Consider the following 15,402-nt stretch of genomic DNA (forward strand, 5'->3'; position numbering starts at 1 on the left):
TTACCTTTACATTATTCATTTTTCATACGTTTTCTAATTTTGCAATTCACCATTTCATCATGAATATATGTTCAATACTGTTATTTAGACAGTTGATGACATTTTGATGGACGAAACTTTCAGATGTCACAGATTTCAGTAAAATTTTGCATACAACTTTGATTCGATGAATTATATACAAAAAATTAAAAAAAATCGAAAAATAATGCATTTATCTAATTTGTCATTTGAAATATTACTGATTGAATTCTTTCAAAATGGGTGAACATTTATAGAAAGCATACAAAATCGGCTAAAAACCTTCTAAAATTTGTCTTAAAATCACAAAATTTCTAATAATACTCCATAGATTTTTCTTCAAATACTATATGCTGTTGATACATTAATTTCCGTTTTAAAGGTGCGAAATAAAAATAGGGTCACCGACTTCGTTGTTACGGTATACACCATTCACAGTCGTGTTCTTTGTGATAAAATCCCCCCAAAAAAGTCGATATGATAGTAACGTTGTACCTTTTTGACTTTTTTTACAATCAACAAGGTAACAAATTGATAATAAGACAAATGACCAAGTCGGTGACCATATGATTACTTTATATCATTAAACCAGAAATTAATGCGCAAGCAATTTTCAGTTTTTTAAGAAAAATCTATGGAGTTGATTTAGACATTTTATGTTTTTAAGCCAAACTTTGGAAGATTTTACGCCGATTATATGTGCTATCTAAACAAATAATCACTCATATTGAAAGAAACCAATTTGTAATATTTCAGATTATAAAAGAGATAAATGTTTTTTTCTTCGATTATCTTTTGTAGTTCAACCAGTTAAGGTTGTGCAAAAGTTTAGAAAAATCTGCGGTATAGCCCATTCACTATTTATTGACCTAAACCGAACCTTTTGACGCAATTTTAAGAAAAAATGAGACGAAAGACATTTTGATTTTCATTTGATATCTTGACAGTTATCTGTAAACCGTTTACGAAAAGGTATTACAAAGGGGTTGAAATTTACAATGAATTGTTTTTAAAGTAAAATCAATGTATAATAAATTGAAAATTTGATGGTTTTAATACAAGTTTAAGGTGGTTTGGGTATCTTTCGCCATTTTGATTTGTAAAAAACAGAGACTTTAAGGACCAGATTTTCGATCAAGTTAGCAAAATTTGATGCAGTAATGCAGATTACTAATGTCAATTTTCATTTCAAAGAAAAGAAAAGAATTATAAGATAATCACTTATAAATATTTTTACAAAAGAAGATTATGTTTGGTTGATTTTTAAAATTGGTATTTTACGAGGATGTGACTCTTCAAGGGAATTTTAGCAAGTATAAACAAATTCCATTATTTTTATTTTACACTCCTATTCCACCTTAATTAGATATAGGAAGATGTGGTGTGAGACAAATCGCCATCCAAACAACAATTTAAAAAGTAAACCATTATAGGTTAAAGTAAGTATGTTTTTGGTGATTTTATGTGCTCTCTTCCTGTATATTTTATATAATAAGAAAGACAAATGCATTATTTTTAAATGAATTGTAGGTTAACAATTGAAAAACAAATATTTATAAAAAAAAAAAATAAGCGAATACCTGCTACAGAAATCACGTATCTATTAGTAACCAGTCTGTCATAAGAACAACTATCACGAAAGACATCTGTTTCTTCTCCGCCACTATTTCCAGTAGCAAACACATAAACAGATCCACGACCACGTCTTCCCTGGTCATATAAAAATACAGTACATCATTTATATCCAGTGTAATGCTAGATTACAACTTTCAAGCAAGAACCTTAGCTCATAATGACAGCAATGAACTCAGAATTTCGAATCGGGAATTTTCGGAGAGCCGACAACCTTGCTACGAACGTTTGCAATCATACAATTACTTATGTAATATAAGAGTTTAAATGTGTATAGGGTAATACAGTATATGCCTGAATCTTATGCAGATGAATCGATTTGTTAATACAATTTAATGATAAGAAGATGTGGTATAAATACAAATGAGACAACTATCAGCCGCAGTTTAAGGTAGATCGGGTATGATCTTTTTTTTTTTACCTAAGCGTCCGGTCTGTCTAGTTACAAAAATTCTTTTGTTTGTTTTAAGATAATTTCACCTATAATCATTCAATAAACAACAACATTCTAAAAACTTGAAAAGATTGAATATCAAAGAATGTTTGGGTATTTCACGAAAATGAGGCCCGTCACCCAGAACGCGAAAAGGGAATTAGACTATTTACCGAGTTTGTAATAACACAAACAACACGACGGGTTCAACATATGGAGCAGGATCTGCATAGCGGATTACCTGAGATCACCCCCAGTTACGGTTAGGTTCGGGTTGTTTAGATTTAGTTACCTTAGTTGTGTTATGAACTATTATTTGTCTGTTTGTATTTTTTCTGTTTTAGTTATGGTGATGTCAGTTTATTTTCGGTCTATGAAGTTGAATACCTCTCTTGTAACTTTTGAAAAACATTCATTGTATGTATCAGACACATCATTGTACTTTCTTGAACAATTCTAATGTTTCAAAAAAATATGAGTTAAACGAATAATGTTTTTTTTTATCAATTTTTTTTTTGGAATTTTGGTACCTCAATACTCTTTAACCTTGGATTTTTTTGGCTTTTTAACTGTTTTGGTCTGAGCGTAACTGATGAGTGTTATGTAAAAGAAACGTGCGTCGGCGCATTAAATTATAATTCTGGTACCTTTGATAACTATCATAAGGATGAATTATCTTCATGATATGGTTCATCAAGAAGAGATTCATCGCTTACTACAAATGAATATATTAGAAGTGTGGAATGCATATAACATCTAAATAAAGTTGTCTCATAGATATACACATTAATTCATTGTGTACCTTATTCAAGATAGACTTACATATCATTAAGGCTATGTATCGTATTTTGTAATATTTCGAGAGTAAGAGAAAAGGTAAAGATACCCAAAAGTGGTACTAAAAGTCTCATGTCGAAAACAAGCTCACAATGTAATTGTGAAAACCGATAACGTACCGAAAGACTAAAAAAATGATTGTAAAACCCGTTTATAAGAATAAACCGAAACGTCACATTCCAGGAAAAGAGGATGTTTTGTTAGATAATTAATAATAAAACCATAACAACAGTATTTTACTGTTATGTTTATATATAGTTACATGAGTTGTTCCGTATTCCAAGGCATGTTGTTGATTGGGAAGCAGAGGATATGTCTTAGTTCCAGTATGGAAGTTAGCAAAGCTACAACTGTAAACATCTATAACATCCCTACGATGTATAAGTAAAGCCGCATTAAAACTTTCAAATACTGCTGATGATGCTATTGTTATATCTACAAAGAGAAACAAAATGATTTTTAGATTTATTATGAACAAAATTGTCAAAATATATATCATGCTTCAGCACTGTTGATTGTTGATAGAATCATATTCAAAACAGTGTGGTCCTGGCCATTGATTGACGACCTAAATTATCCCATTGACTGGGACAGATTAGGTGAACGTTTGTCGGTAACAATCACTGCTCAATATGTACTTGTTAAAGACACTGAATCTGTGGGGTCACCAAAAAAGCAATTCGAAAAACGAATCCGGAATAATATGATGTGTTGATTTATATCAATAATATAAATCAAAACATAAAGGTTATTCCTGGATAATTTTTCGAATTATTTTATTATTAAAGGCGTTAAAAACCTTTGGTGATCCCACAGTTTAAATTCTATAATAAGTAAGAAGTGAGCAATGGTCGTTACAGAGAAACGTTCACCTAATCTGTCCCAGTCAATGGGATAATTTAGGTCGTCAATCAATGGCCAGGACCACACTGTTTTGAATATGATTCTATTTTCATTTCTTCTAGTCAAACGAAGGACACTGAATAACTCAAGAACGATTAGAATGCTCAAATTTCATAAATTTATCACAGAATATTTCTTTTTAGTGAAACTTTATCATGATTTGAATGATTTCCACTGTAAATAAACTTATCACATATACCAGGCTTATAATTTTGTAAGTCAGACTCTAGATTCATCTTAAAAGAGGGGCTGAAGATACCAGAGGGACATTGAAACTTATAAAACGAAACACAATTGTCAACTTCATGGCTCAAAAGGAAAAAAGACAAAAATAACAAAAAGAACATAACGTACATAATGACCAAACATAGAAAAATTAAGACTAAGCAACACGAAATTCCTACTAAAATTTGGGTTGATCTCAGGTGCTCCAGAAGGGTAAGCAGATACTGACCCTTATCTGGCACCTGTAATGTTGTTAATGTTAGTAAAAATTTAATCGTTTGATCGCAAACAGGATTGTCATTACGACATACGGAAAATATTCGGTATTATCTGTGAAACGGATATTCGTAAACGAATTCATGATGAGTCCATAAAATTAATGAAGGAATGATTTCAGCTCCACAATTTGGAAATCTTGGTATTATAGCTTCCGCGTGAGCAGCAACCCTCTGTCAAAGAAATCATGATAGGAAATAAAAGCCCGGGAAAATAGTATCAATTTGGAGATATATGTATGCAGGTGCTGATGGAATGTTGTTACAATGACATGGAAAGTTATTAATTGGAAAATTGAAATCATCTCTCATGTCGAAAGTTTTGTCTTCAGTCAGTCAATTTCTAAATGTAATTTAAGAAATGAGACAGACTTAACTGTGTCTTTTTTATCCTTTATCTCTAGTTCGATGAAATAGATTCGTTCAACATAGTTATCAAATGTTGAATCATTTAGTGATTATCTGAAGAACAAAATTGTACATTTTGGCAAGTGTTATAGACATATGTTTTTTTTATTTATTTAATCAAGGTATTGTTACTGATATCTGCAATGCCTTTATTGTGTAGTGATTTTAACTATTATGTTATAGCCACAATCCACAATCGTAAAGGAGTTCAATTCATTATAACGATATTGTAAAATAACCAATTATTCCTACTGAGGTAAATGTTTTATTGTGGTTTTTTTTCCATTTTTCATATTTTTATATTGTTATATAACGATACTAAAAAATCTACCATTTGCCTTAACAAAGTAACAATCAAAAAATATAACAAATCAAAATAATTGGAAAAGAAAATAGACAAAATAAAAAATTACAGATTGAGAAGACAATAATCGATGAGATAGACAACCTGTTTGTTGGCATGTAGAATATAGTTCAAATACTTATTTATGTCGGAACTCATCTAGTTTTATCATGGATAGACTAAAAAATGCAATGATGAACAATGAAAATACGTGAGTTGGAACCCTAGTCTTTCATTTGAAACTCGTTTTGAGAGGATAAAAAAGGAGACAATATCGAAAGTAAAAAGTTTTCTTAACAGTGGTTTGTTGATTCTTATAAAAATTATCTACAGTAGGAACAATAATCTGACGTCCGTAAGTAAGTTTGGTAAGGACCATTTTGGTCTCAATTATAAAGTTCAATGTTACAAGATAAAAATTATTTTAGATGATTTAAAGATATGTGATAAAGGTAAATAGAACTATCACTGTTAACCTTTTTATTTTAAAGCTTAGATAGTTACATTCCAAATAGGTCAATATAAAAGATTTTGGCGACATTTGACAAAATCTGCCAGATTGCAGCCATATTTAGGACCAGGAGAGCACAGGCGTCGACAAACTAAATACTCAAGCAGGACATATAAAATATCATTATAAACATCATATTCAATGATCTTTTTGTCGACGTTTGTGCTATGCGTTTTTTCTGTCCAATAACCAATGGAAATTTACCCATTTTCATAGATTTTTTTTGTAGAAAATCAAAATGAGTACTATTTGTGACGTCATAAATAGAACGCAGGAAGGAAACTTTTCAACAAATAGGCTTATTCCCTATATAGTCAATTTATAAACTGTATACTGTGATATTAGTCAATAAATTCTAATTTGTCATTTTAACTTAAAAAAAAAAAAAAAGGAAGTAATTTTAAGGTCTCATCGAACCAACTTCTTGGTTAAAAGTTGAAGAAAAAAGAAAAACTTGCCAGCAATTTCAGCTCCAAATGCAATTCCAACTATACCATGTCCATTTTGTTTCGCTGCCACAATACCGGCTACTCTTGTACCATGTCTTAAAAAGGGAAGTAAGGAGTGTTAATTATCTTAAAAAGTATTTCTTATAATCCGGTAAATAAATGATCTATTCAAATAATCATTTTAAAACCATATTTTTTTTTTTAAATCACGAACTGAATTACTGCCAAACAAAACATATGATATTGCAAATAACGGTTGCATATGAAACATATTTATTTGAGGTAACAGTAGTTGTTCAATTCTCCTAAATCGAGTGAGAAGACATTTAAAAAAAAAAAAATCCCCGGAACTGAGTGAACTCGAAAAAATTTAAACAGGGTCGGACAATATGGGAAAAATTGACTTCTTCAAACGGAAAGTGTTAATATTAAATATGGCAAGTTTGATGTACAAAATATTGTTGTTCAACAACATAAAAAATTCTGTTCCTGTAATTTGTCATGTTTCTCTGTCCTTGATTTTTCTTCCATTTATTTGTAATGTAGTCCTGTCATGTAATGTTGTCATTCTAATGTTATAATTATCATTGCCATCAAAGTGGGAGGTTTTGGAATGCCACAAAACCAGGTTCAACCCAACATTTTTAAAAATGTCGTGTACCAAGTCAGGAAAATGGCCATTGGTTTATTATAGTTCGTTTCTTTTCCTGGTACATTTTTAAGTTGTGTTTCTGTTGTGTCGCAATTCTCTTATCTTTGATGCGTTTCCGTCAGTTTTAGTTTGTAATCCAGATTTTTTTTGTCTCTATCAATGTATGAATTTCGAACAGCAGTATACTACTGTTGTCTTTATTAATAAAAAATCTGAGGTTTACTGAAAAGTCATTAGAAATTGGATTGAACATCTGGAAAAACTAATTATCAAAAAACTGAACCAATTCAAGACTACGTGAGTTGCATATTTTGTTGATCAGTTCAAACTGTAGATTTTTGGCTTACTTAAGTGATTCTTGTTTTCTACGCTGTATGATGTTGTGAGCAGAATTCCATCTCTGTTGAGGTTGTCCATTGTAACCATATCTCCATCTTCGCTGAGGTTGTCTGTTGTAACCAGATCGCCACCTTTGTTGATTGTGTCTGTCCTGCTCCTTTAAGATGATAATCATTATAAATTTATGAAATTTCAATATATATGCACTACCACAAAAGGGTACAAAACAGATTAAGTGTATGAAAAATCGAACATTAACCTATTGCCGAAATTATTTGAAAACAGAACTTTGATTCAGATACATTTGTTTGTTTTTTTTAAGATTCAGATATATTTGTTATAATACATAGAAATTTATACATGATGTTTTTTCACTAAATAATTCAAAATTTGGTGACTATGTTGAACTCATCCATCCCATCGAACTAGAGATAAAGGATACTACGGATACAGTTAAGTTGGCCTCATATCTTGACTTACATCTAGAAATTGACAATGAAGGGGGGTTAAAACAAAATTTTACGACAAAAGAAATGATTTCAGCTTTTCAATTGTGCACTTTCCATTTCCTAGTAGCAACATTTCAGCAGCACCTGCACACTGGGTATATATCTCCCAATTGATACAATATTCCCGTGCTTGCATTTCCTATCATGTTTTTCTTGGTAAAAAGTTGCTGCTCACACGGAAGCTATTAAACCAAGTGTTCCAAATGGTGAAGCTGAAAACATCCCTTCGTAAATTTTACGGACGCCATCACGAGTTTGTTGACCGTTGTCGAGTAACCGTTTCACAAACGATATTAGATATGTTCCTTACGTCGTAACTGCAATCCCCTTCCCTTAAATGAATGTGACCTACCGAACTAGACTATTAACCGAATTTGTTATCACATAAGCAACACGATAGGTGCCACATGTGGAGTAGGATCTGCTTACCCTTCCAGAGCACCTGAGATCAACCCTAGTTTTTTTGTGGGGTTCGTCTTGCTTATTCTTTAGTTTTCTATGTTGTGTCATGTGTACTATTGTTCGTCTGTTTTCATTTTTAGCCATGGTGTTTTCAGTTCATTTTCAATTCATGAGTTTGACTGTCCCTCTGGTATCTTTCGTCCCTCTTTTACAAAAACCTTTCATGCCACGGTGATGTAGTGTAAATCATGCTTACTATGAATAATCAGATACGTTTGGCTTGGCTTAAAAAGGGACCAAATCAGAGGCATGGAATATAATCCCGGTACTTAAACATTATCTTGGTGCATTTTATCAAAGAAATTATATAACAGTTTTCAGATTAACTATATAATTATTTATAACAGCTATATGTTTCGTACTATATATGGCTTTGTCTATAATTTACTAATATGATGACTACTTATGTGTCATGGCGACCGTAAGTATTCATAGATGGTGACACCACCGAAGAAGAGTAAGGCAGAAAACTACATGCAAACCACTGTAATTTTACTTCCAGTAATGAACGATTCTAATACCCGATGTTTTAACTCTGAAAAAGTATGTGTACTCGAACAAATACAGTTCATATTTCTTTCAAACTGAGCAAATGGATAGAAACGAAAAAAAATCCTATGATGGTAATACACAACAAACTTTTAAAAAGACTATTATGAGTTGATAGTATATAAATATGTGAAAGAGCAGGAATAAAATGAAGGTTTGGTGTTGTTGTTTTCGCGAAACAAGCCTTAACATATTTAAAGGGAACTGTACTATCTAAATTTGTCATACATTTTACACTTAACTTAAGCATGCATTAAAAAAAATTATGAAACAATAACAAGGACTTGATAAGATAACCAAATGTGACTTTCTACAATAAAATTCTGAATATATCTTTATCTTTAACATTTATGAAAGTAAACACAACTGTTGCGTTAAATGTCAATAAGAATAATTCGTATTAGACCTTGTAAAATTTGTATGGGGACGAACGTGTTACAAAACTAATAAGACATTACAAAATTATAAACAAATTCAGGTTCTTTGATAGAAAGATAGTGTTCTTACCACCTCCAACTGGCCTGCCCTGAAAATAAATTGATATAAAAAGTGAATGTTTTGTTTTATTGGAAGTCACAAATGTCTCATGCCATTGCCTAGTTAAATTTACTGTATTTTGCCTATCGTTTATCATGGTAGAAATAGAAAACTTTTGACACACATGTTCAATATGAGTCAATGATCTTCATCTTACTAGTATTTCAATAACATTAACGGTACCAATTTTTCTGCACCAGATGCGCATTTCGACAATACATGTCTCTTGAGTGATTCAAGTGATAAAATGTTTAATATATCTTAATAATTGTATGTCAACAAAAGACAACAATGTCACGAAGCTTGTTATTTGTTTCTAACAGATAAAATTGCATTTTTTACTTAGATATATAAGTGTTGACCTACCAATATGCCTCTGACTGTATTTTTCCAGCATCCAAATTTCTATTCTAGAAAATAGATATAATGATATAGAAAGCTGTGAAGCTATATAGGGTTCCAAAATATTACTGGTGTAAAACCATTCAAAAGGGAAAACAAACAGTATAATCTATATAGAAACACAAACGTGTCCCAAGACAACACAAAATGTTGAAAGTATGACGATATGTTCCCCTACAATTTCGTCCCCTTTAAGGAAAGTGTCCGACCAAATAAATCTTGTTACCGGGTTTTTTCTTACATGATCAATACGACGAGTATCCCATGTGGAGTAGGGTCTGTTTATCCGCCATTAGCACCTGATATCATCCACAGTTTTGATAAGAATCGCGTTGCTCAGTATTAAGTTTAATATGTTGTGTTTTGTGTACTATTGTATGTCTGTTGGTCTTTTTTTATTACCCGCGTCGTCTCTAGTCAAAACCCTTAAAAATCGGATCTCATATATATAGTGATTTCACTCTATTCATGATTAAAACAGGTCTATGAATAAGCGCAGCAAGGCTGTTCTTTGATTAGACAGAAAATAAGAGTATACACTTACAATGTTTAGATCTCTGTGGTCCTGGACGCCTTTGTCAACAACACCTACTGTCACTTCAGAACCATTTACACAATTTTCCCATGCTGGCAATACATTCATGTCATATCCATCTGGCCTATTATTTTTCTGTTGATAACAATTTATTTAAATCATGTACTAAAGGGTTATTCATTTATCAGAGATTGTACAGACTTTTAATTTGAAAAGTTATATAAAAAAAACACAAATGCTAGTTTTAAGATAACCTGGGAACAGTTAGTTCCTGATATATCATATATGCAGGCTCTATTATTGCAATACACTAAATCAATTATACCTAGAGTGTTTTTAATCCAATGACTAATAACTTGACTCCGATATTTATAAAATAAGAGAGTACCATGAACTTTACAAAGGTATATAAGTTGTTACAAAAAATAAAACCGTATAGATTTAGTTTGTATTATCATTTATACTAATAGTTACCAAAGGTACAATGCTTATAATTTAATACGCCAGATGCGCGTTTCGTCTTCACAAAACTCATCAGTGACGCTCAGATCAAAAATATTTTAACGCCAAACAAGAGGTTAAAACATTTGCTGAAATGCAATGTTGTCTACTTTCCTGTCGTAATAATTTTCGAAAATACAGAATTGTGAAAAATTTATTTGCAATTTTATTTTTTAATCTGAAAGAAAAACTTTAACCCCAAAAGATTGGTAGAAATCGTCTAGTTGCGATGATCAAGTCAAATCAATGATGATACACTGAATGATGTCGATTTGAAAGAAGATGGCTTGTACAATATTTATCAAATTTAATCATGTTATTTTATCATCATAAGGTAATTACTTATTGTCATATATTTATTTATACCAACTGTCTCGATTAAGATATCAATATATAACTTTAATCTCTCAAATGAATATCCTTTGTGCGCTGTTTGAAAAAAGAAGGTTTGTATGTTTGACACTAAAAACAATAGACAAAATAGCATTGATTTAACTTATCGATTCCGACTTAAAACTAACCTTAAACAGTATGTGAGTTGTCATATAAACAATTCATCAATATAAAATGATCATTTTGTTATGTGTTTACTTACAAGATACCACAATGCGTTCAATTCTGGATCGTCAATTCTTATGCTACATGTCGCACATTCCGTAAACTTGAAAATAAATTGTAAAAGTTATGAAGCCTAGAAAAAAGTAAAATTCCTGACTTGGTTTTGGCATTTTCAAATGTAGAAAATGGTGGATTAAACCTGGTTTTATAGCACTTACCCTCTCACTTTGGTGAAATCTCATCAAATTCCGTTATATGTACAAAGATGCGTGAACTAGAGACATAATAAATAATCTAGTCAAAATATGGGTACCGCAGTCATCAACGTGTAACAATTTTAAAAGGAACAATTTAACAGAGCAAAAAAACATCTATCTACAAACACATTCATTGATTCGCGTATTTGACGTCAGAAAATTTTATGAATGGATATATAAAAATTAAAAAAAAACATCAACATACTAAGAGCACTACAAATCAAAGGAGTAGGTCCAGTAAGACCCCTTTTTGGCCCCAAAATATAGCAGTTTTACAAAATTGTTAAAATGTAAACTTTTAGTTATTTACTGCACAGTAAAATGCTTCTGCTACATAAATATGGGCTGTTTTTGACAATACAATGCCCTTATATCGGATACTAGCACCATTAAGTCATGCTAAATTACTGAAATCTTCACAATTCTAGCATTTTAGTTACATTTTAGACGGTTTTCGTGTAAAACGAAAGTGGCCGAATTCGTGTTCATCCTTAATATTGAAATGTAAGTTGTATTTTACGATAATACATTTTTGGTAGATTTTTCATATTTCAGCTTGAATCGGTGCGTTTTTTTATGACTTAATCAGGTAAAATCTTTCACATAAACTAATTGATTTATATAAAACAGACAATCAAGTGTTTAAAAATTGTTCAAAATCTTTCGTCAGATGAACCTGAAATTTGAGGCCAAATTCGGCTCATACCGGACCTACTCCTTTGCATTTAATTGCATAACAAACATGTAAAGGGTTTTCAATTTTGCATTGGGTAGTCTTAGGAATATGTAACATCACAAAAAAAAATGAACTCCGACGAAAACTCAAAACGGAAAGACCCAAATCAAATAGCAAAATCAAAAGTTAAAACACAACAAACGAATAGACTTGTATGAAATTATTTAAAGAAGCTAATCTGAACAAGTGCCGAAGTTATCGCTCCTATCTTATTTTGTATCATATTTCATCCCACAAGATTTTATTAAATTGTTATATAATATGACGCATTTCTCAATGAAAGTATTATTGAAATTTGATATCGAGCCATATTGAGCATAAAACAAGTTCTATTCTGCTCACACGTCTTAACTTAGACCAGAAGATGGAAATTTTGAATAACGAAAAATTTTATAGCGGAACACAATGATCAACAAAAATATTATGTATTCATTTTATTGACAAATTTGAATTTCATTTGATCATTTGTATAATATATGGGTTTGATGGGTTTCGCATTGCTTAATCTTTGGTTTTCTATGTTGTGTCTTGTATACTATTGTTTGTCTTTGTATTGTTTTATTTGTCTATTTTTAGCAGTGGTATTGTCTTTATTTTCTATCTATGAGTTTGAATGTCCCTCATGTATCTTTCGCCCCTTTTTTAATGTATTTTTTTCTTTTCATTTTTAGTTGTATTTGCCAATACTCTCGTTATTTCTGTCGTATACTAGTATTGGTCTTTATTAATAGTATGGCATTACTATTTATTCCTAGCATTTATCATAGTTCTTGCGCAAATAAATCATTAACGATCTGATGTCAATTAAATGTGTTTCTTTTCTAAATTCAATAACCTCTCATATCTATTTAAATGGAACTGATCCAGTTCTTTTACAACATTGGCGTTCAAATAATCGGTTTTGAATGTTCCTGATGAGCTTAAATCCAGAAAAACGTGTCGGACGCATACTATTTATAACACGTAGTTTTCATATTGTGTAGATAGGCGTCGAGCAAAGAAAATGTACAAAAACGTGTATCTATAGTTGACTTTGTATTGTCTTTCTGTATGCATTATATTTGATAATATCTTACCCAAAGAAACTTGGAGAACCTAAAAAAATAGTGGCAGTATATTATAATAAAATAGTACTATGAGGAAGAGTGTCTGTAACTTGTTTTCTTAATTAGTAGGAATTAAAGCATAAAGGTATCAGTATATACAATAGCCTTTTAAGAACGTAGTTTTCATGCTTTAAGTATTGTTTTCTATTATCAAAAGTAACATTATTCTGGATCCGCGTTACTGCGTGAAAACGAATTAGAAAACACTCGTGATTCTTACAGCCTAAGAATAAATGTGTGCATATTTTAGTTTATTGTTTTCTATAATTAACCTAAGTTGAAACATTGTTAACATAGATTGATATATCGATTGTTTGGGTTAAATGCAATCTGCAGCACTTTTTTAATATATTATGAAGTATATTATGTGACTTACCATATCAAAATTACTCCAAAGAACTGTGTGCACTTCATCGTTGAAAGAAAGAACAGTATCTGGAAAATAGGAACATTGATATGCACTGGGTTTATATAGTTGACTATTATAATGAGCTTCGGCCAATCTAACAGCGCAAGAGCGAGGGAGTAACCGTGATGAAAGAATGTAAACACAGGTGCTCATGAAGGTAAATAAAAAAAAACCAGATTCTTAAAGAACGAATTAATACAACAAATCATGAATCAACTCTCGTAGAATAGTTTGATTAACAAATGAGAACGCATAGAAAATACATGGCTTTTTCTGTTGTACTTTCCACGAGCTCTGTTTCTATTGTTTATTAATATCACATTCTGATAACTTTCGACAACAAACTGGAAATTGAATAAGACTGCAAATAACAACTACCGAATGAAATAGTATGTGTCGATTGATTGATTGGTGGTTGCTTAACTTCCAGTGGCAAATATTTCATGCATATTCAGGACGAGAACAAGTTCACAATAAATACAATAGGTAGGCCACTGGAAAATGAGGGTTTTTTGGATAGGGACAAATTTTGCCTTGCAACAGACCACCTACGGACCCTTCAAAGAGTTGTTACAAGGTTTCCTAACGTGTAAAGAGCGTGGAACTCTCTTTACACGAGGCATCGGATTCAACGTCCCCCTTCTGACCGGACGTGACTGCGAACTTGATATATCCCGCACAGCCAAACGGACGCCCAACTTCGGCAAGCGTTTTACTGCCGGTCGGGAGAAGACCAAGTGACAATATTTGTTTACTTCAGTCACCCTTGGGGGAGTATGTGTCGATAAAACGTTATATGTGTAATAAATATAAATAAAAGTGCATGCAAGACTTAGTATGTGCACATATTGGTTCAATAATTTCGATAACAATAAAATTTCAAGAAACTAGTATCATATAATTTGACCTAGCTCAACACTTAAATCACGATCGAAATCAACATATTCCTATGCTGGTCCTCTACATTTAGGACTTCGAGTAAGAATAAAAGCTGAAACTTAAGGTATGATTTTCAGGAAAACTAACATATTCATTGCATTTTGAAATTCGTGACATGACAATACATTCATGTGTCGTGAAGTTTAAAAAAGAATCCCCCATGAACTAAATGTGGCTAAGCAAAAAATACAAAGTCATATTTAGTTCTTTTTATTTGAAAGGGTAAAATTTTCATGAATAAATAACTTACAGAATCCTAGATCATGGAAAACATACATCATTATAAAGTTAGATCTATAGTATCAATGACAGAAATATGTATGGGCATGTTCTTGAAGAAACACATGTATAAGAGGATAGAATGTGATACAATTTATGCATAATAGTTAGATGATTTCAATTACAAGTGATATTTAAAAAGTGAGGTAAATTATTAGTCAATGATAATCGTACTTACTTGTCAGCTAACAGTTTTGATATAAATATCGGAGTTACTGTTTTTGTATCTATATATAAGTGTTTTTGGGAATAAACCCACGTATATAAGCTGTAAATACTTCAAATATATTAAGTTATCACGTGTTATTTAGGGGGAGTCAACACTACATATTTTGATATGATCATGATGATATGATGATGATACAGATAATGTATTCCCAATTTATTTAATAAAAAATTTAATTTATGTTACCTTGTCTTTATTTTTGAGAAAAATTAGTATTAAAAGTGCTTTTTTTCATGAGAATTCTGTTGAAATATTTGTACAAGATTTGCAAAAAGTTGATATTTTTGTTGTTCAAATTGGTTTTATTGATATTGAAGAATCGTAGGTACTATGTTCATAAAAATTGATAAAATGAGCACCCTAAAGTATGTT

The 15,402-nt window shown here is 31.2% G+C and overlaps 1 protein-coding gene across 3 annotated transcripts in view; it reads right to left on the reverse strand.

The window, feature by feature from the left end:
- Positions 1-15,087, reverse strand: part of LOC134707064 (neuroendocrine convertase 1-like) — a 59,054-nt gene extending 43,967 nt beyond the window's left edge. For all 3 annotated transcript variants that reach the window (XM_063566548.1, XM_063566549.1, XM_063566547.1), the window contains exons 1-11: positions 14,983-15,087; positions 13,554-13,612; positions 13,148-13,166; positions 11,116-11,181; positions 10,029-10,154; positions 9,449-9,492; positions 9,053-9,071; positions 7,034-7,182; positions 6,044-6,129; positions 3,183-3,355; positions 1,599-1,728 (exon numbers count right to left, since the gene is read on the reverse strand). In XM_063566548.1, the coding sequence (XP_063422618.1) occupies positions 1,599-1,728; positions 3,183-3,355; positions 6,044-6,129; positions 7,034-7,182; positions 9,053-9,071; positions 9,449-9,492; positions 10,029-10,154; positions 11,116-11,181; positions 13,148-13,166; positions 13,554-13,591 (850 nt within the window). In that variant the 5' untranslated portion in view covers positions 13,592-13,612; positions 14,983-15,087. The remainder of the gene's footprint in view (positions 1-1,598; positions 1,729-3,182; positions 3,356-6,043; positions 6,130-7,033; positions 7,183-9,052; positions 9,072-9,448; positions 9,493-10,028; positions 10,155-11,115; positions 11,182-13,147; positions 13,167-13,553; positions 13,613-14,982) is intronic.
- Between the last annotated feature and the right edge of the window lie 315 nt (positions 15,088-15,402).

This window comes from Mytilus trossulus, chromosome 2 (assembly GCF_036588685.1).
Source record: "Mytilus trossulus isolate FHL-02 chromosome 2, PNRI_Mtr1.1.1.hap1, whole genome shotgun sequence".
Taxonomy (NCBI): domain Eukaryota; kingdom Metazoa; phylum Mollusca; class Bivalvia; order Mytilida; family Mytilidae; genus Mytilus; species Mytilus trossulus.